At 37.2% G+C, this 23,259-nt stretch overlaps 1 protein-coding gene across 1 annotated transcript in view; it reads left to right on the top strand.

Annotated features, from left to right (window-relative positions):
* Positions 1–4,677: 4,677 nt before the first annotated feature.
* Positions 4,678–23,259, top strand: part of SLCO6A1 (solute carrier organic anion transporter family member 6A1) — a 111,264-nt gene continuing 92,682 nt past the window's right edge. The window contains exons 1-3 of the mRNA XM_036279694.1: positions 4,678–5,137; positions 16,113–16,373; positions 21,776–21,958. Of these exons, the coding sequence (XP_036135587.1) occupies positions 4,678–5,137; positions 16,113–16,373; positions 21,776–21,958 (904 nt within the window). The remainder of the gene's footprint in view (positions 5,138–16,112; positions 16,374–21,775; positions 21,959–23,259) is intronic.

Here is a 23,259-nt window from a genome sequence, read left to right as displayed (position 1 = left end):
GGGAACCAAACCCGGGCCTCTCTGGTCCGCAGGATGATGCTGCAACCACTGAGCCACACCGGCAAGGGCAACATTGTATTAGACTTATGTATACAACATAATGATTTGATATATGTATATATAGCAAAATGATTACAATAAGTTAAATTTTTTTCTCTTGTGATGAGAACTTTTAAGATGATTCTTTTACCTCCCTAGAGGGAATTCTCTGGGATCTCTTTTATAAGGTTACTAATCCCTTTCATGAGGGCTCTGCCCTCATGACCTAATCACCTCCCAAATGTCCAACCTTCAAGTACCATCCTATTGGGGTTTAGGAGCTCAATATATGAATTTGTGGGAAGGACACAGACATTTAGTCTATAGCAAACAGTCATTACAATATTGAATAAAAGAGACAGAATTAGACATCTTTGGTTTGTTCTTGAACTAAGGAAGGGAAGCACTCAGTCTTTCACCATTTTACTTTATTTTATTTATTTATTTACTTTTGATAGGGTGGGAGACAAGGAGGAAGAGAGAGAGAGAAACATTGATGTAAGAGAGACACATCGACTGGTTGCCACCCACACGACCACAACTGGGGTGGGGACAAACTGCAATTGAGGTACATGCCCCTAGTGAAAACCAAACCCAGGACTCTCTGGTCTGCAGGCTGACACTCTAACTGCTGAGCCAAACCAGCCAGGGCAGTCTTTCACCATTTTAAATATGATGTGGAAGTTTTTCACTTTTCAGTTTTCCATTTACCAATTTGAGAACATTCCCATTTAGTCTTAATTTCTTGAATTTCATTTTTATCATACAAAGGTAATAAATATTTCAAATGCTTTTTCTGCATCAATTAAAATGATTGTGTGGACTTTGTCTTTCATTAATATGGTGTATTACAAAAATTGATCATCACATGTTAAACCAACCTTGCATTCCTGGAATAAATCTCACTTACTCATAAAATATAATTCTTTTTATATGTTGTTGGATTTGTTTTGCTAGTATTTTGTTGAAGATTTTTCATAGTTCTTGACCTATTTTTATTGTTGTTAATCTTCACTGAGGATATTTTTTCCATTGATTTTTTTTTTAAGATACAGTGGAAGGGAGGGATGAAGAGAGAGAGAGAAAGAGAGAGAGAGAGAGAGAGAGAGAGAAAGAAACATCAGTGTGAGAGAGACACATCAATTGGTTGCCTCCTATACGCACCCTGACTGGGACTGGGGATCAAACCTGCAACTCAATTATGTGCTCTTGACCAGGAATCGCACCCACCACCCTTCAGTATGCAGGCCAACACCTTAACAATTAAGCAACACGGGCCAGAGCTTGAGCCATTTTTGAAAGATACTGTGCTAGACACAGAATTCTTGGTTGGAGATTTTTTTTTTTCACATTTTAAACATCTATCTTACCAGATACCATATATATATATATAAAACTTGTTTCTCTCCATGTTATATTTGTCTTTTCTCTGACTTCCTTCGAATTATTCTATTTAGTTTTGATTTTTAGTAGCATGACTATGTTATATTTAGGTATGTTTTTATATTTTATATTTATATTGTATTGACAGTGCTTAAATTTTTCTGAGATTTTTGAATATGTAGTTCCACATATTTCATTGGTCTTATGAAATTTGTGACCATTATATCTTCAAATAATTCTACTTCATGTTCTCCCTCTAGCACCTAAATTACGTATCTTATATCATTTATTACTAAATTTCACACATTGTATATAAAGGAATATTGGAGACTGAAGTATTTACACCTAGAAGTGTAAATACTTTTATCTGGCTATTAGTGTAGGTTTGTCAATGTCAACAGAAATAGAGTTAGATTTGGGTTTGTTTTTGTTATATTTATATTCAGTGCACCAAAGGCTTATATTCTTCTAATCGGTCCTGCAGCTACCTTGCGTTTTGTGTGAAAACTTGAATGCCTGATGGTTTTTCCTTTTATTTTTTTCTGTCATGGTCACTATTCTACCCTCAGCTTGCAGCAGGTGCAGTATGTCTGTACCACAGTTGGGTTTCTTTCTGCTGTCTTGATCCACTTAATAGGTGGAGTGTATTGCTTTTTAATCATGAAAAGCTCATAATGGAAGTAGGGGACAGGTTCTTTTGGTCAAGCCTCATTCTTAGGCCCTGAGTTTCTGAGCTTCAAGGGTTGGATTTTGAGTTTTGGTGGTAGTTCTTGGGAAGGAAAGACATTCCTGCTTCCCCTCTTAGGCAGATGGTTTTTATTTCTACCCTTACCTCTGGTGGTAGCTAAGCTTTGAATGGACCACAAGACAGTGTGGTTTCCTGCTCCTCTCTCAATGGCAAATGACTTTTGCTCTGTCCCTCTCCCTGTAACAGCTAATCTTTGCCAACGATTAGGGGGCAGGAGATCTCCTGCCCCAATACCAGAAGCAGAACTGCTTTTGTTCTGCATGCTAAAAGTGTCAGGAACACAGCATTGGAGATATGAGGGTGAGTGAGCAAACCTTCCTGCTACCCTTCAGTGGCAGCCTATCACCACCAAATACATTCTTAAAATAAATAAAAATTAAAAAATATATATATATATATGTATGTTTTTATTGATTTTTTAGAGAGAGAGGAAAGGAGAGGAAGAGAGAGAGAAACATTGATGTAAGAGAGAAACATTTGTTGCCTCCTGTGTGCACCCCAATGGAGGATTAAACCCATAACCTGGGTGTATGCGCTGACCTGGAATCAAACTGGCAATCTTTCAGTACATGGCATGGCACTCAACCAATTGAGGCACATTGGCCAGGGCACCAAATACATTCTTTATTAAGGAAGCTGCTCTTGCCCTGTCAAAGGCAAGGATTCCCCTTGTTTCTGAGGTTCCTAGAGTTTCTAAACCATATGTTAGCTCTCACTGGGCCTTTAAGAATTCATTGCAATTTCAGGAGTTTTCTTCCTATCTTCTTTTATGGTTGTTGCCTCCTCCTATGCTATGCCAAAGGTGCAACAGTTCGCATGTCCTGTCCTCTTTCTGAGGGATTTATTAGCCTTTGGAATCCATTTAGCTTGTTGCTTTGGAAATATAGCTCTCCAATGGGCAGAAAAGATGATAGTATTTTATATTCCTCTTTTCTTTTCTTTAAAAAAAAATTTTTTTTCTTTATTGATTTTTCGAGAGAGAGGAAGGGAGAGGGAGAGAGAGAGAAAGATCCATGAGAGAGAACATCGATTGGCCACCTCCTGCATGCCCCCGACTGGGGATTGGGCCCACAACCTGGGCATATGCCCTCACCGGAATAGAACCGGTGACCTCTTGGTGCATGGGTCGATGCTAAACCACTGAGCAACACCAACCAGGCCTTTTCTTTTTTGATTATTGTTGTCAGAGTGGGGGTAACACTCTACTTGGCTCTATATTCTGAGTAGAAGCAAAAACCCTAGTATCATTTATTTTGAACAGAGCTGTCTTTTCCCCTCTACTCTCAGGCTGTGGCCAGTCTGTCACCAAAGCATGAGAATAAGAGTCCTTCCACTTTCCTACCTCCTAGAAATTCTGTTTCCTTTATGCTGATTAATGTCATTGAAGCAATGGGGGTGGGGAGCCTCCTAGTTAAGTAGGAATGGAACATGGGAAAACTAAGGCATTGTTCCTTCTTATGTAGTGACCATATATTTGACAAACTAGGTCTCTTAGTGTAGGCGAAATGACATTTCCACTCACTGATGGGCATAGGAGCTCTGTTGAGGCAGGCTCAGGCCTCAGGTCAATGGTGAAGTATGTGGGATCCTTCTCCCAAGCTCTTCTCCGTGATTTTTTTCCCTCTGCTCTACCAGCCCCAGTACTGTGTGTGTGTGTGTGTGTGTGTGTGTGTGTAACACAATGGCTAATCCATGGGAGGGAAGAAGTTTCAATTGTCCTGGAAAGTTACCCTTCCCACAACATGGCCTGAATAACTTATACTTTGCCTAAGGAAAAAAAAAAAAAAACCAATAGGAAGTTACATTTTCATATAAACAACACACACACATTTCTTATGCTGTAAATATTTTTCTACATTTTTTATTTTCAGTTAAGATTTTTGCACCTGGAAAGTAAATTACATTCTAGGTCCCATCCCTTTATTTAGGGAGAAAAATAATAATCCTCTCTGTTCTTGGCTGGAAATAGAGTTTCTAGGACAATAATTTCTATGTGTAAAACACTTTACTTGGGAGCATTCACTGGAACACTGTTTAAGACCTTCGTTGGTTTCTCTAAATGTGGTAGAAGTGTCTCTTCCATGTCTTCTGATTTCTCCTCCCTTTCCCACAATTTTTAGATTGTTTCTAGTGAGATTATTCAGTTCAAAAAACACTACATTCAAGTAAGTCTAGGGGGGTTTGGGGGGACACGGGCACACCATTGCATATATCTTTTCTTGCTTCCTAACGTGAAGACTTTCGTTAGCGTAACGGCGTGCTTCCTGTGTGTTAGCAGTTAGCAGAGTCCAGTAGTACGAGCCTTTCCCCTCCCCCTCTCCCACGTGGAAGCAAAGAGGAAATCGCCCTGGAAGTTCTCTCGGGGCAACTGTCAGCCTCCCGACAGAAAGGCCGTTTGCCTCCAAACCTTGAAGGAACGAAAGAACCAAGGAAAGGCCCCTCTGGAGACTGGGCTGCAGGCGCCAGTTCCCTGCAGTGCACGCCTTCGGGCTGGTCAGGTGGAGCAGATGGAGCAGGTGGAGCAGGTGGAGCAGGTGGAGCAGGTGGAGCAGGTCGAGCAGGCCGCACAGCCCCCAGGACGCCCTCCGGCCATGAAGGACACCAGAGTGGAGGTGGAGTCCCAGGCCCCGCAGCCCCAGGCTCCGCAATCTGAGGCCCCGCAGCCCCAGGCCCTTCAGGCTCAGCCTGCCGAAAGCACACAGCACAGAGAAGCCAGGAAGGCTAAGAAAAAAGCCCGGCATGGGCATGTGAGAGGTGTTTCAGCTGGCCTGACCAAGTCCGGCAATCACCAAAAAAAGAAACGCAAGCAAGCTGAGGCCACCCCCCGCAGTACCAAGATGCTAGGAGAACAGGATGAATATCTGGAGGAGCCCTTCGGCTTGGGTTGTATTGTTATTCCCAGCTGTCAGCGTTTTAATAACATGCGCTGCTTCATGATCGTCTTCTGCATCCTGCTGCTGTCTCAGGGTGAGCCTGAGCGGCTGGGGTGCCGGTGAGGGCAGCAGGGTTGTCTAGGTGGGGGAGGCAAGAGCGGGATGGTGGTCCAGCTTCAGGTAGCTGTCCTCTCTAACGTTGTCAAGGTAGGACTGATAAAAGCTGGCTAAACGGGCTGCCACCATGGGTTCCGGCTCCTGTCTTCCAACACCTTATTGACAGTTACCCCTCCCAGTGTGGGTGATAGGGGCCTGGTCTCCAGATACCCACCTGGAGAGAGTAACGTTGAGCCCTTACTGTTGTTTGGTCACCAACCCTGAGAAGCTCAGGGTTGAATTACTTGGGGGATTAAATAAAGCTGAAAATAGTATCTGTGACTACCAGGTTGTTTCTGCTCCTGCCCACAATTTTGAGACACACTGGCCGAGCCATTTTCTGCCTTGTATCTTGTTTCCTCAAGTGTGAATGAGAAGCTGGAGTGGGGCTCAAACAATCTATATAAGAGAGGCTCAACTCAAAGGTGTTTATCTTTGCCCACACAGTTTGAAGAATCTGAATTTGAATGCCTTCAGAGGGGCATGCATTCCCTACTTGGCCAAGGCCCTCATCACTTCCATTACACCTAGATTCTTTTTATTTTTTTTCTTTATTGATTTTAGAGAGGAAGGGAGAGGGAGAGAGAGATAGAAACATCGATGAGAGAGAACATTAACTGGCCCCTTCCTGCATGCCTCTCCACTGGGGATTGAGCCCACAACCCCTGCATCGCCCTGGCAGGAAATCGAACCAGCAACCTCCTGATGCATGGGTTGATGCTCACCCCTGAGCCACACCAGCCGGGCACACCTAGATTCTTAACTAGCCTATATACACTGATGGCATTGGAGTTTGCCAAACATGATCTCTTTTTTTCTATAAAATGCCATGTTAAATTAAATGCAATAAAAAAGGCTAAATATAATTTGAATCAGATGAGAGGAACAAATAAATAGTCATCAGTTTATTTTTCTTGAGATCATCATAGAAGTTTCTATGAGGAAGAGGCATTTGAATTATCACTTGATGAATAGATACAGTGCTGATAGCTGGGGATATAGTTAAGGAATATTTATTGAATAAGGAAATGAATGAATGGAATGTTTTGATAAACAAATATTCAGATACAAGAAAGCCTTGTTTCAGAATGGTGAATGACAGGTTTGGCTGGATGATGGTTTTAACCTAGGCACCAAAAAGGGTAATTACATTTATTGCCTCCCTCCCCCATGAACTAATATATTGACTGAGGCACAAAAGATACTCAATAAATATGTATTGAATACATAAATACATAAAAAAGAAGGAAAACACAAATTGTGGCCACATTATGAAGGTCTTTAAATACCAGGATACTAGAAGGTGTTTACTTCCCACTAATGTACTGGGTGATGAGTGAAGTGCTTTGTAGGCATTTTCTAACTTAATATAACTTCTTTATTATGTAAGTAATGAGGAGCCATTGAAGGCTTTTGAACAAGTGGTTGACAGTGAATGTTCAGCTCTACTACTTAATAACTAACTTCATATAGGTCATTAGCTTGGCTTAGGTATAATATTGAGTCTTCTATTCATAAAAATGGTATATCTCTTATCAGTTGATATATTTATTGTTACATTTTAAACAATTTTGAAATAATTTCAAACATAATGAAAGGGTGCAAAGGCCATGTAAAGGATGAGTCCCCTTCATCCAGTTGTTTACATTTACCACATGTGTTGTTCCTTCAACTTTTCTTTCCCTATACATGTTGATTTTTTTCAGACATGGTGCCCATGACTGTTAAATACTCCGGTGTGCACCTTCCCAAAGTGAGGACACTCTCCTATATAACTACCATGCACCGTCCCGGTCAGGACTGTCAGTGCACACTACCATCAAACCGTGAATTGATGGCCCCACTTAGATGTTGCCAACTGTCCCAATAGTGTCTCCTTTTCTTTGTCAGCCCAGGATTCTATCCAGGAACACGTTTGCATTTAGTTGTCATATTTTAGACTTCTTAAATCTGCAACACTTCCTCATTCCCCCTCCCTCCACTCTGTTCCATGTCTTATGGCCATGCAAATCTTAAAGTATGTGGGCTTTTCGTTCCTTACATTGAACTTCAGCTTGGGTATGTTGGATGTTTCTTTATGACCAGACTCATGCCATGTGTGCCTGCCTGCCCGTCTGGCTTTCTCCCTCCCAATTCTCCCTCCAATTTTTGGTTTGTTTTTTCATTTTCTTACCTGATCATTTTGACGAAACAGGGAGGTTCAGTTTGTTGAAGTCCAATTTGTTCATTTTTAAATGGTTTATTACCTTTTGTTTCTATCAGAAAAATTATTGCCAAAGTCAGTGTCATGAAGATTTTCTGATTTGTTGTCTTCTAAAGTTTTGTATTTTAGCTTTTATGTTTAGGTCTCTGATCCATTTTGAATGATTTGTGTGTGTGTGTGTGTGTGTGTGTGTGTGTATGGAAAGGGTTGAAGTTCATTTTTTTCCATATGGAATCTTTATTCCAGCCTTATTGAAAAGACTATCTTTTATCCCATCACATTATTTTGGCACTTTTGTTGAAATTATGATCATTTTCTGAGTTGGTAGCTTTTATATTCTGTTCTATTGCCCTAATATGTCTATACTTATGCAAATATTACATTGCATTAGTAACTGTGATTTTATATGTATTGAAATCAGGTGTTCGTCTGATTTTGTTCTTCATAAAAGTTGTTTTGGCTATTGTAGATACTTTGCCCTTTCCACATTAATTTTAGAATTTTTTGATTTCTATAAAAACGTACTGAGATTTTAATTGGGATTTCTTTGAATCTATAGATTTGGAGAAAATTGACATCTTAACACTATTAAGTGTTTGATGTCTAAACATGGTATATAACTCTTATTTGTTTAGGTCTTATATCCTGCATATTTGGTGAATTAACTTATTAGTTGTAGGGGTCTTTGGCAGATTCCTTGGGATTTCCCCTTCCCCTTCCCCTTCCCCTTCCCCTTCCCCTTCCCCTCCCCTCCCCTCCCCTCCTCTCCTCTCCTCCGCTTTCCTCTCCTCCCCTCCCCTTTCCTCCCCTCCCCTTTCCTTTCCTCCCCTCTCTTCTCCTCCCCTCTCCTCTCCTCCCCTCTCCTCCTCTCTCCTCCCCTCTCCTCTCCTCCCCTCTCCTCTCCTCCCCTCCCCTCTTCTCCCCTTTCCTCTCCTCCCCTTTCCTCCCCTCCCCTTTGCTCCCCTCCCCTTTCCTTCCCTCCCCTCCCCTCCCCTCCCCTCCCCTCCCCTCCCCTTCCCTTCCCTTCCCTTCCCTTTTGTGACACTAGTTAGGACCTCCAATACAATGTTGAATAGAAATTCAAGAAGAGAAGTTCACTTATTTTTTTCTGATTTTAGGTAGAGATAATTTAACCTTTCATAATTAAATATGTTAACTATAGAGTTTTTGTAGACGCCCTTTTATTCTTAGTTGGTTAAGAATTTTTATCATGAATCGGTGTTGAATTTTATCAATTGTTTCTTTTCCTGTATTTCCTGAGACTGTTATATGATTTTTCTTATTCATTTTATTAATATTATATATTGCATTCTTTTATTTTTGGATATTTAACCAACCTTGCATTCCTGGGGAAAACCCTTATTACTCAATTGTTACCTTTTGTATATGTTGCTAGATTCAGTTTACCAAAATTTTGTTGTACCCTCTTCAACAAGTTATGGATTTTAGCCCTTGAGTGTTCTATCTCAGCTTTAGGGGAAGTGGCTATTCCTTATACTGGCTATTTCTATATTCCTTAGCATTCTCTTTTCTTCTTACTAGCTAATTCCTTGTTACTTTAATCCTCTGTTATAGCTACTAATTATTTTTATTTTATTTTTTTCTTTATTGATTTTAGAGAGAGAGGAAGGATTTTAGAGAGGGAGAAAAAGATAGAAACATTGATGAGAGAGAACATTGATTGGCCACTTCCTGCATGTCCCCCACTGGGGATTTGGACCACAACCTGGGCATGTGCCCTGACCAGGAATTGAGCCAACAACTACTTGGTGCATGCGTCAATGCTCAACCACTGAGCTGCACTGGCCGGGTGTTAATAATTCTTCACATCAAACTCCTTGTTCAAATTACTGTGTAGTATCTCTCTCCTGATTGGATTCAGACTATTATGGAACTGGTATCAGGAGTAGTCCTAAAATATATACCTATAGAAATGGGATTTGGGGATTAGTTTTATTATGCCTTTAATCTTGAGTGAAGTGCTGAGCTCTTTGCCAATGGGAAATAGATAGTAATTCTTGGCATGCAGTGGCATTATAATTCATCAAGCTATTACCATATTTGATTAGGATGAAGTGTCGATTGAAGCATATACCCTAAAAGCCCAAGTGGCTGCTGCACTTCAGTAGTAATGATGACTATAAGACTGTGGTCTTGGATGGAATCTTTTTAATGCCCTTAAGCACTTATGAAGAGAAATGGCAAACTCAGGTCTCAACTCTCAGCTCAAGTCATGGTCTGAGAATTTAAAAACTCCCATCAAAGCCATAAAGTACCCTCTCATTTTTTTTTTTTTTTTTTTTTTTTAACAATAGAGCTGATATTTCTGGGAATAAAATACAAAATTTAAATGTATGGGTTGATGAGTTAAAATGACAGTTGAATTCACAATCTCATCAAGTTTGCCCTGTTTCTTTCAAGAAGAGTTGTTCATTTTTTAGTCTGTTCAGTTTGTTAGTTGTTAGGACAGAGTGGTGACTTCCATGCTTCTTGCATGTAGACCTGGAACTGTGTATAAGTTTTTGTGTGAACATATATTATTGTTTCTCTGGGGTTTATACCGAGGAGTGGAATGGCTAGGTCAAACTTTATAATTATGTGGTTGAATTTTCAAATACAGGGTGGGGCAAAAATAGGTTTATAGTTGAGTGAAACCAACCCACTATAATATAATAATTAATAAATAATAATACAAGTATAAATTCTGTATTTCATGTACTTACAACTATAAATCTACTTTTGCCACACTGTGTGTACTTTGTCAGTTTGAGGAAGTTGCCTTCTATTTCTAGTTTACCGAGTATTTTTATTATGAAAGTATATCAGTTTTTGTAAACAAAATTTTTCTGCATTTCAACGTTCATGTGGTTTTTGTCCTTTTTTTAAAAAAATCTTAATACAGTGAATTACATTGATTTATTTTTATATATTGGAATAAAATTAAGGAGGCCCATGGCTTTGCATGTTTAACTTTGGCAAAATATTTAAAATAATAATAAATGAAGACAACTTCTTTGAAGAGTTTTATAAAGTATTTGTCAAGAAATGATTCTCTGAATGATTTTGGCTGAAATATTTTTATACAAAAACAGGATGAAACATTATGTAGTAGTATTTTCTTAGATATATATTTGTAGAAATTGTTTTCTCAATTAAAATATTATAATCTACAGTGAAGAGTCATTTGTAGGCCTTAACAAACTTCACATTTATTGGCTATTATGTTGTAGGTCTTGAAAACCTCACTCAGACAGAATGATTCACTAGAAGGACTGAGGACTCAGAGAAAGATGTTATACTTATGGTTATGACTTCTTACAGTGAATGGATACAGATTAAAATCAGCAAAGGGAAAAGACACATGGGATAAAGTCTAGGTGAAACCAAGCCCAAGTTTCCATGTGTGTTTTCCCAGTGGGGACAAATGGACATGCTTAATTCTTCCAGTAATAATGTATAATAATGCATGCAAAGAATTGCCAACCAAGGAAGCTCACATGAGCCTGGTGTCCAAGAGTTTTAGTGGGAGGGTCAGTCGTGTAGGCATGTAGCACCTGTATGACTGACTGACTTGAGGTACACAGACTCTATTTCCCTCCCTGCCCAACACTAAACAAAAAAGGCATTCACCATAAATGTATTGTTAACATAAGCTAATCAAACTGATACGGCATGGTCAAAGGCCTCAGGCATACAACACCAGATGTTCACCTTATATCAACTTGTTAGTATCTGATCCAACTGGTACTGTGTGGCCCAAGCCTTCAGGCATATAGAAGCACTCTTATTAGGCAGAATATTCAAGGACTCAGTCATTTCTGAGGAGACAACCAAAGGTCAGTCTTGAAGACAGGTCTTTTTTGAGCAATCAAGGTTTGCTGAGTCAACTCTGTTGCAAATCTATAAAAAGCAATTTTAATGAATTGCAGCTAATTTCATGAGAACAGTTAGACACAGGATCATATTAAAATATATTTTTCATAAAAATATTAATAACATTTTATTAGAGATAAGTAATTGGTTAAAGTATGTCTCAAAAATAATATTTCTTTTGAAAATGTTATGAGATACAAATATAATGATGTTTGAAAAGTTTTGTACTAAACTTTTAGCTCACCAATGTAATAAATCTAATTTGTATATAAATCATAAAAATCATATAATTTTTTATATAATACTTTATACCAAGCATTGAACCAGGAAGAAACAAACAAACCATCCCTCAGAGATGGGAATCTGGATTTGGTTATCTGACCTAATTGGGCTTGAAAGCAACAAAAACAAGAATATTTGTGCCTGTAGAAAAGGGTACACTGGAAGTCATGGCATATAGTGACAAAAAGTTATTTAAAATGTTACCTGAGATAAGTTCTCATTGGAGGCAAGTCTTTGGAAGAGCAAAAGCTTCTGCAATTGACTTCTATGGTGGAGCTTTAAACTAGATTCTGGAGTTGACTGACTGCTTCTGACAGTACTGCAAAGTTTACAGAAATAATATGAGATTAGGGCATAATTAGAAAATGTGTGAGCTTCCCTTCTGGTTATAAGAGAATCTTATCACTTTTAGTCACATACTGCATATTTTGAATAGTCCCAACCCCAATTCATGGTTGTAGATTTACAACACAAGTTGAATTCACAGATTCACTAGAGCGCTTATGTGAGAGTTGGGGTGTTGATTAGAGAGGCTTTGACCCTGAGAACTGGGTGGAATTCAGTGAATCTGAGAACCATCCACCCTGAGATCCCAAATCTCCTTTTCCTGTAGGAGCAACCTTTCCTCCTATGACTGAAGAGAAAACAGTTCCCTGCTTGAAGGCACTGACTTTATCTCACCTGACTCAAGGGAATGCTTATTGCCCTCATGATCCATCCCACCACCCCTTATTTTTACCTAATTCATAACTAGAATCAGATCTCAAGCTTCTCAGAGTGACTAACATAAAGTTTGCGCTGGAAGAAAATGTCTTATACACCAAAAATTTGCCTGCACTTCAACAATGTCTCTAGGGACCACTTGGCTTTTAGTGTGCTGGACTACCTCTTGCAAAATGAAGGAAAGTTTCTTCATTTGTACCATTTACTACTAAGAAAAACACAATCTTTGGAGTCTGTGGCTTTTAAAGGTGGAAGTATGCTATGATAACATTATAGTCCCACTCGGGGGAGTCCCTGAAAAGTAGAGGAAAAGGAAAATCCTTTCAGTGGACAGAACATTGAGCAGTAAAATTTGATTGTCTTTCCTAGAAACCATGCTGCCATTGCCTAATGGGTTGACCATTTGGTGACTAGGAGGGCGTGGTAAGTGGTATGTCTCTCTGAATGGGCAGAGTTAGCCAATGCAAATATTCATCAAAGAAATTCATTGCAAAGGAAGCTCTCAATAATGAGGTAGATGCATAACCATCCTGTGAATAGTAGCCAGCCTCTGTTCCCAGCCATTGTATATCTTGTTCAGTGGGCTCATGTTTATAATGACAGTTGCATCAAGGATGGAGATTATACAAGAGCTGAATGCATGCATTTATCTTCACCAGAGCTTATCTGGCTATCGCACTACTGAGTGCCTGTCTTACCAACCAGAAAAAGTCAACATAATTCAGGAAATGGTTCCATTCCCTAGTGAAATCAACCCACTACCTGGAGGCAAGTTGTTTACATCATCTGCTTCTATTATGGAGTGGGCAATAATTTATTCTCACTGAAATAAATATTTGTTTTGGATATGGGTTCTTTTATTTCCATGTTTCTGCCAAAACAACTCGACTTGGACTTAATGCATGTCTTATGCACCATCATGATCATCTTATTTATTATCTTATTGCTTTTAATGAAGGAATTCATTTTGTAGCAAAAGAAGTATAGAGAATTCATGTTAATGGAATTCATTGATCTTACTACATATCTCAATAACCAGAAACTCTTGGCCTTCTAGATAATTATAATGTCCTACTGAAGACTCAGATAGGGCTCCAGCTAGGAGACAGCAATAGAAAAGTTTGGGGTGCTGTCCTCTAGGGTGAAGAGTGTGCTTTGAAATAACCTATACATGTTATGTGAGATCAAGAGGTAGAAGAGGAAATGCATAGGAAAGAAGTTTATTAATATTACCTGTGTCTTCATACCATTTAGAGAAATAAAAACTGTACAACTATGTATTTTTTTCTTGTTTGTTTCATTTATACACAAACAAACATATATACATTTGTGTGTGTGTATTCCAATTTTTTATTTTTTTGCATTTCCTTTCCCTTTCTATTTTATAAGTGGGTATAGTGAGCGATGACTTTACAACTTCACCTCTAGGGTACAGAATATTCCTGAATTAGAAGGGGAATTAATACGTCAACCCCGGAGATGGACATTGTTACTGACAAGATATTTATTGCGTTGGCAATTATCCTTCTGGGCTACATCTAAAATGAAGAGGTGGAAAAAATTATTTTCCTGCATGCAGCAAAGTTATCTTGTTTCTTGCTGCTCTCGGTCTGTTAAATTGTTGTGGTTCTAAGTCAGATTAATGGTGTCTTTTGCAATACAATTCCCTCACAACTTTAGTTAGGTTTATGATATGTTTGGTTAATTATTATTATTATTTTAAAAATATATATTTTTCTTGTTCGACTGGTGTGGCTCAGTGGTTGAGCATTGAACCATGCACCAAGAGGTTGCCAGTACATACGATTCCCAGTAAAGACACATGCCCAGGTTGTGGGCCAAATCCCCGGTGGGGAACATATAGGAGGTGGCCAATTGATGTTCTCTCTCATTGATGTTTCTCTCTCTCTCTCTCTCTCTCTCTTCCTCTCTCTATAAAATCAATAAAGGAAAAAAAATTCTATTTTGATTTTAGAGAGGAAGGGAGAGAGATAGCAACATTGATGAGAGAGAATGTTGATTGGTTGCCTCCTGCATGCCTCCCCACTGGGGATCGGCCTGCAACCTGGACATGTGCCCTGACTGGGAATCGAACTGGTGATCTCTTGATGCATGGGTTGATGCTCAACCACTGAGCCACACCAGCGGGCTGCTTAATTATTTATTTATTTATATCTTTTATACCTTTCTATACCATTTATACCTTTGCAATTTAGTTTTTATGTTAAAGAACACTCAGTGGTGTTTGTGATTGAACTAGAAGGATTCACGCTACCTTGAGATGGATATGATGACTGATTGGACTGTATCTCCCTTTTTTGGGGAACAAATAAGAAAGTCTTTGTAAGAATAATTGAAGCATTTGGGAAGAAGCATGATAATATTGCTATTAATTTGGTATGGATGCTTAAATAAGGAGAGAAGTGTGAAAATGTATCCTGAGCTGTCTAAAGGGTGAATTTTACAGGTTGTTTGTCTGTTGGCCATAAACTCCATTGTTCCCCTTCTGGACTCATTCCTGTTTACAAAGAGATTGGCAGCCTGTAAACTACATTTCCCAGATTTCCTTGCAGCTGGCCTCACTTAGGTGTTAGCAGTGGGAAGCTGTGGCAGTAGATTTGAAAAAGGAGCAAAGGGAAAACTTTTTTTTTTTCCTGCTTCCTGTTTCTGGTGATATTTTTTGGCAGCAGGCAACAATCCTGGAGTTATGAAGGCTCCAGAATTTATGGTCAGTAATTAATGCAGCTCTATCAGCAGCAACACTAGATGATTCAGCCACCTAGTGCTCATGGGCTCTGACTCTGGCAACTGGAACAGCAGCAGGTGATTGTGAGCTAACTCTCAGCATTAGTAGGAGTGGGGGTCCTGGCTTCCTGCAAAAGAGGTAGTGAGTTCAACCCTCTACAGCTGCTCATGATCCAGCAACTTTGATAGCATAGATATCATGAGTTTTGATTAGTAATTATTTTCCCTTTCTAATCCAACAAATTACTTTGTCATAATTTCTACGCCAATTTATTTTTGTTTCACACATTTAGTATGATTATTTTTTCCTAGTTGGATGCTAAATGATGGAAATGGGCATATCTGATACTATTTATTTCATGCTCAGAACATGACGAGCAATACTCTGTATTGTTCAAGAATGTCTACATTGTCAAAAAAATTGTTAAGGAGGCTAGGAAATGGTGAACAAGTATAAGATATAGGTTATGGAAGGAGAGAGTAGAATGTGTTTGGGAAGTACCTGTTGGACTTCAACTATTTTGATAATGTTTTACTTTCTGTTCTATATGGTAGATATTAGATTGTTACTTATGATACATCAAAATAAATATTACTACTGAGATGATTAAAAAGGTCATATTCTTCAGTAAATTACTCTTGAATATAGTATTTTTAAAAATGTTTTTATTGATTTTTTAGAGAGAAAGTGGAAGGGAGAGAGAGAGAGAAACATTGATGTGCCTCTTGCACACCCCCTACTGGAGACTGAGCCCGCAATCCGGGCATGTGCCCTGACTGGGAATCAAACCAGGACCTCTCAGTCCATGGGACGATGCTCAATCCACTGAGCCACACTGGCCGGGCATGAAGATAGCATTTTAAAAAGCTACAATAATTCCATTGGCAAATATTTCATAGAGGTTAAAGCCCATTAGTGTTATAGAAAAGATTTATTATATACATAAATGTTACACATTCAGAATAAGGTGAAATGAACTTAAATCACTGTAAATGAGGTTTTGCTTTGCAATGTTTATAATGGTGATTTATTTTTGTCTCTTAAAATGCATATTATTGCTTTATTTTTTTTCTTTTTACATTTTAGGTATTGTGTTTGGTCTTATAGAAGTGAGCTTCGAAACATTTCAGATGGGCCATCATCTGCAAAAAATTCATAGTATGGTGGTGTCATTAAGTTATGATATTTCATCTTGCCTGATAGTAGTGTTTATATCATACTATGGAGGGAGAGGAAACATACTAAGATGGCTTATAGTTTCCTCCTTTTTAGTAGGATTTGGATCACTTTTATTTGCTTTTCCATATTTTTATGGTGAACAAAACAATCTGATCTTGGAAACTGAAGGTAAGATTTAAATGATGCTATCATTCATCAAATAATTACTAATTTAAATCATTGCCTCTAGGAACTTAAAATAGACTGTGGTATTTGTCTGTCCATACAAACATCCATCCATTTATATGATCAAGTTTATTTAATTATTTTTTGGTATGTGCCTCTAGCAGGAACCAAACCCGGGACTCTCTGGTCTGCAGGCCGACGCTCCAACTGCTGAGCCAAACCGCCCAGAGCGAAAGGACATTTTTTGGTGATCATTTTGTGAAATTGTTTTCTTTAATCAATTTTTATATATGTCTCTTGAGAATTTTAGTAGTTCCTTATGTCTTCCACAATATGCTTTAACTATTCAATTTATTTTGACTCCAAAACACATACACACAAGCACAAATATAAGTATAAAAAACTTACACCCACACAAAAAGAAAAGTCAGGCATTTTCTAGCTAGTCTTACCACTTCAAAATGGGAACTGTCCTTTGACATAGACTTTGAATCTAAAACAATTGGTGGTTTCTTCACTGTCTTCATTTAAAAAAATTTATCCCACAATCTTTTTGCTACTCCCGGTAGATAAAGGCTATTTGAAGTTTTATAGCACTATTTCTGACCATAGTCATAACTTTCTTTTGATTAAGCTTATAAAAGTGTTGGAATGCATTTACCCATTTTGGCAACTTTAAACTGGGCTTCAGCAAGACATATGGAAAAAGGCATGAGCGCCCTGGCCAGTTTGACTCAGCGGTTAGAGCGTCGGCCTGCGGTCTGGAGAGACCCGGGTTCGGTTCCGCTAAGGGCACGTACTTCGGTTGCAGTTTGTCCCCGGCCCTGGTTGGTCGTGCGGGTGGCAGCCACTCGATGTGTCCCTTCACGTCGATGTTTCTCTCTCTCCCTTACTCTCTCTCCCTCCCACTCTATCTGTACAAAAAATGGAAAAATATCCTCGGGTGAGGATAAAAAAACAAAAACAAAAACAAAAAAAAAAGAAAAAGGCATGAGGGTGTATGTATGTGTGTGTGTGTGTGTGTGTGTGTGTATAAGCTTATGATGTTTAAAATGTATGTTTATAATGTGTATTTACCATATAAATAAAACTAATTCATACTAAAGATAATAATTTACATAGTATAATAATATAATTAACATACTTATGATACTATAAAGTTTATATATTAAATGATATATTGATATATGTTATATCAGTATATCAATTATATACTATGTACATATATTTTTAATGTATCTCTAATATTTGCAGAATATGAATATTTCAAGTAAATTATTTATTAATTTGTAGAATGTATATATAATATAATTATATTTGTAGAATGGACAGCTTATTGAACTAGAAGATGATTTATGGAAAGAAGGGGAAAACACATGAGAATGAAAAACATTATTTCTCTTTTTCCCTTTACCTTATCCAGGTCAGAAAGGATGAAAGGATGAAAAGTTAGGAAGCACTGCTTGAGACATTAGAGAAATGCTGCTTGAGTAGAAATAGTACAGTCTCTTTTCCTTTGTGTCTTCTTTATGTCATCTTGATTCTACGTACTTTATTTTCTGCTTCTGATTAGGAACGTGCAACACCTATTTAGTGTATTTACTGGGTGACCCTCGGCTTGGTATTAGAGAAGCAGAAATAGTCTTTGCAGTCAAATGAGTCAAGTGCTCATTTCAAACACCTATCTATGCAGATATATTACATACTTTGTTTAAATGTTTATTTCTTACTTAAACAATTTTCTACTCTATGTTCACACCTGTGTGTGTGTGTGTGTGTGTGTGTGTGTAGAATTTCAATGTTCTCTTTGGAACAGTCCATTTACCACTACCTTCCACTCCTTTCCTCTGCTTCCCCCATCCCATCACAGTTTTCCATATTCATGACAAGTTGACCTTCTGGCCCTTTGCCTCAACCAACAGTAGATATCATACTCCACCAAATCCTTTAGCAGTTAAGACTGAATTTTCTCCATTAGTTGGTAAAAAACATATGTATCACACTCTGATCTTTAGTTTCTAGATCTTTACATTTAATTGACCTCCCAACATACCCACGGTTGCAGTGAACTGTCACTTTACTGAGAACTTCCTAAATATCTGTTATCTCACTTTCCAATTGTACCCACTTATTCTTCCAACTCACTCATAATTAAAAACAGCAGCTCTTCTGTTGGACCCTTTAGTCTATTGACATCTACTTTGTTCCTTTATCAGATTCTCTTTGTTGTCATTTTCATTTCTAGTTTGTTTTATGTTCCTTCAAATGAAATATTGGAGTATTTCAAACATACTCCAATCATAATTCTAAGATTCCTGTTCCATTTTCCTTTCTTGTTCCTGGCTAGAAAACTTTTGATCCAGCTATATGTCTTTCCTGGGCTGGTGATAAGTGTTTTAGAGAAAAATCACACAGAGGACAGCTTTAGTCCCACAGTGAATTTGTTACTATCAACCTCATTATGCTCTTAAATGGATCCACTCCCCTGGCATTTCTTTTCTTTTTCTTTTTTAGTTTACTCTCTTCCATAATTCATAACAAGTGTTGTAGACTTTCCTCGTGTTTTAGTTAGTTTGGGCTGCTATAACAAAAATGTTTTAGACTCGGTGGCTTAAACAACAGAAATTTATTTCTCACAGCTCTGCAGGATGGGAGTTCAAGATCTGGGCACCAGACAATTTAGTCCCTGCTAGGGACCCTCTTCTTGCTTATGTCCTCATATTGCTATAGCAGAGAAAAAGAGAGAGGGAGAGCAAGATCTCTAGTGTCTCTTCTTATAAAAGCACCAATCCCATTTATGAGGACTCTACTTTCATGACTTAATTATTTCCCTAAGCCCAGTCTCCAAATACCATCACATTGGGGGATTGAGATTTCCACATATGAATTTGGGGGTGGGGTGGATAAAAATATTCCGTCTGCAGTACCTCACTTATCTTCTGTCTGTCTTGGATAGAAAATACATGCCATAAGAGAAAATTGCCTTAATTTCTTATCATAGCAATTATAGTTCTACCTATATTTTCATGCTCACATTCTTCTTCCTGTGAAAATGGAAGAGCTACGCTCCTGCTACATATCCTGTTCTCTCTGGTCTACTTGGGAACTGAATTCCAATGGTGATCTTGCTCCTCCTTCTGCAAAGTCTTCCTCTTTCTTGGTCCTACTCATTGGCACCTAAATGTGCTCAACTTATTCCCATTCTTAAAAAAACAAAAACAACAATAGATATAACTCACAGTCCTCTTTTTATCACTTTGCAAAACCTCTTCATTTTCATTGACAAATTTTTTTGAAAGACATGTCCATACTTTCTGACTTTACCTCATATTCTTTTTTTCAACCCACTTTAACATGGCTTTCACCCTAAACACTGCAATGAAGTGATTTTCACCATGCTACCAATGTAATTCATGTTATTTAATATAATTAAAACTCTGTACTTGTTATAGTTTTTGAACTCTCATCAGTGTTTCTAGTACTGTCTGTTCCCTTCTTGAAATTATAGTCCAAACAAAGGATTTTTTTTCAACATGAAGAAGGGTGCTAAAAGATTAGTTTTATTCTATGGGTGGAAAATATTTACTTTTGGATATTGGATAGCAGGAATATCTGGACTGTGAACTGTAGAAAAAGGGAGACAAGTTGAATTTCCTAGAAGGAGGCAAGAGTAGTAGACTAGGGACATATTTGATCAGCAGGAGGTTGAAGGACCTCCTTGAGTTTAATAATCATGAATTCAAAGTGAGATTTGCACGATTGTGTGTTTTCTGTGGCCACATTCAGCTTTAAAAGTATAGGTGTAGAGTAAGGAAAAGAGTTTAATTGACCAGGACTGCAATTTTACTGAGGGATTGCGTGATATAAAAGAGAGCAAGGGATTTAAAATTTTTATGATTAAGAGAAATAAGGATATAAAGGGGACATTGGGAAAGTGAAAAGGAGCAGGATCAAAGGATTGTATAGGTCCTGGTAGGTTTTAGGGATTGTTGGGATTGGGTTACTAGGCGGAGTGAGCTAGAAAGGTAAAGATGTTTGTAGGATACTTGAAATTGCAATTAAGGAAGTTTTGTAGTTCATTGCTTTTGAAAGTTTATATTCAGTAACTAAGGTAAGTGGAGTACAATTACATAGGAAGAAAGCCTTTCAAGGAACTAAGAGGCCAGAGTGTTGGAAATATCTCATTGATACTGATATGTCTACATAAAATTAAATCATCAAGTAGTTTGGATCACAATTTTGGAGACCTCCTCCTATTTAACATGGATTCAAATATTCCATATGAATACTGAGCCAGCTGAAATTTTCCATTAGTGTACTATTTTGCAAACTACATAGTAACAGATTTTTCACAATATTTTCAGAACATTTGTTAAATTCCAATCCAATGTACATAATCAGAATTATCTAATAGCATTGTTTGGATCTACCAAGCTAATAACAAATGTAATTCTAACACATATTTATTTACTATTGTTTTACCACCTTGTGAATAAAAAAAAAAGCTTGAAATAAACTGTCCCCTAAGGAAATTTAAATTTAGTAGATTACTATATAATGACTAACAAAAAGTTTTGTTGTATAATGCAGTGATTTTCAGCCTTTTTCATCTTGTGTCACATGTAAACTAATTACTAAAATTCTGTGGCACTCCAAAAAATATAATTTTTGCCAATCTGACAAAAAATAGTTACACTGGACAGCTATTGCTGTGTTGGCTGTTGTCATTTTTTAGATTTGACAATCTAAGGGAAAGAGGTCAGTACCCCTACTAAGTAATCAGGTACTGCACATTTTAAAAATTCTTAAGTCACAGCAGTTGAAAATCACTGGTATAATGTCTGGTCCCTATGAGCCTATATTCTAGAAGTTAGTGGGTATAAAATGAGAAATTATTCAATCAAAGTGACACAAACTTATTGTGTAGAGTGCTGATGAAGTGGGTATAGAACAAAACTCAGAAGGTAGTCTTTGGTAATTCAGACAATTTAAAACTAATATTAGAGATACTTTTATCCTGGGTCAAAAGTCAGAGTTACCAAGATGACAAATTTAAGTTATGTATATTTACCTAGGTCAATATGTGTGTGTGTGTATGTGTGTGTGTGTGTGTGTGTGTGTGTGTGTGTGTATAGTCATACATTCACATTTTTATTTGGTTTATAATCTTTGCATCTTGTTCAGTATTCCCACAAACTTTATTTTATCATTGTGTTTTTCTGAGAGCACGATGATTGATTGTAGAACTACTACATTCAATGTAAATGAAATCTTAACTAAAAGAAAAAAGTAAATGGTGGAAATAGCTTGTAAAAATTGAAATATTTCATAAAAATACTATATATTTGTTGCACGTTTAAGTTTTGATTCATTTAACAAAATATTAAAATCACCTTTTTCAAAAGATATTTGTGAAGAACAGAAGACTAGCAGATCTTGCAAGAAATCCTTACCATTCCAGTCAAGATATATAATTTTCTTCATCCTTGGGCAGACTGTGCAGGGAATGGCAGGGATGCCTCTTTATGTCCTTGGAACAATCTTTGTTGATGACAATGTTGGCACACACACAGTTGGTATTTATCTAGGCAAGTTTTTTTTTTTCCTAATAAGATTTACCCAATATGAATTTTTATTGAGCTTCTATATTTTGGTGTGCAATCTAAACTGAAATACAAATGCTAATTATTGGCTCTTATAATAACATTGGAATAAATGGTAACTGGTATGCTTAACTTCAAAATCACATTGAGCAACTTAATTCTGAAGAGCTGCTTGAGACTTGGAATTGTAGACAAATCATCTGAAGGCCACCTTAAAACACATAGAACAATCAGAAAAATGCATTCTTAAGTAATAAAAACTATACTTTTTACACATACACACAAACACACACACACACACACAATATGTCATATCAAATTATATAAGCTATAGTTCATTCCTCTAGAAAAAAAAGACAAAATTACCAGATTCAATTTCTTGATTAGTGGTATGTTTAATCTTTGGGGATATGTGTGGAAAGTTGCTGCCATCATGTCCATAGGGGGAAAGAAACATTATTTTATGTCTCTTCAGTACTAGAATAAGTGTGGTTCTAAATGGTTATCATTAAACTCAGTTCTTTGTATACATTAACTTAGTCTTTTTGGGAGGCTCTGATATTTTGAACTTAATACAAACAATCTTGTTCATCCCTTCAAGTAGAGAAATGATATGCTATTTAATTAACTACAGTGTAGTGTCCTTATTTTACAGTGTTTTATGCTAATGTATCCTATAATAAATAACCCTGGTGTATATCTCAGAATAATCTGTATTTCCTTATATTGCAATAGCTTCTAGTCCTTGTAGATAATCTTTTTGTACAGGGTTATCTAACTATAATTTTTGAAAAAGTGAAAGTTATTTTTCTATACTTATTGTCAAGGTGACTTAAAAGAAAATAGCATTTTACGCCAAAATAATATTTTTTTCCACCAGAGGTAAGGAAAGTCATGCCAATAAACTAAAATAGATGAATAAATAGATGATATTCATATATATGTTTGCTTTTGAAAAAAAAATATTTGCAGTGATTTATTGGTCTTGGCTGAGGGTAAAAACAAATAAGCTTGTTTTACTTTTAGTTCTACTGAATAGCAATTAACACACACATCTAGACACTGCAGAAAGAAGTCTACTTTATTGTCACTTCTTGCCACTCTGGCAGCTAAGATAAAAAATACAAAGGTGACAATAATGTATCATTATAAAGTATAATCTTGTTTTAGTACCACAAATTAAAGTGAAATAAAGTATATTGAATTTATATTAAATATACATATATTTACTTATATTGAATATATAGATTATATACGGTACAGTCAATTATATAATGAAGTTATCT

The sequence above is a fragment of the Molossus molossus genome, unplaced genomic scaffold, assembly GCF_014108415.1.
Source record: "Molossus molossus isolate mMolMol1 unplaced genomic scaffold, mMolMol1.p scaffold_m16_p_3, whole genome shotgun sequence".
Lineage (NCBI taxonomy): Eukaryota > Metazoa > Chordata > Mammalia > Chiroptera > Molossidae > Molossus > Molossus molossus.
Note: the sequence above shows the minus strand (reverse complement) of the source record. Positions and strands in the feature narration are given on the sequence as shown.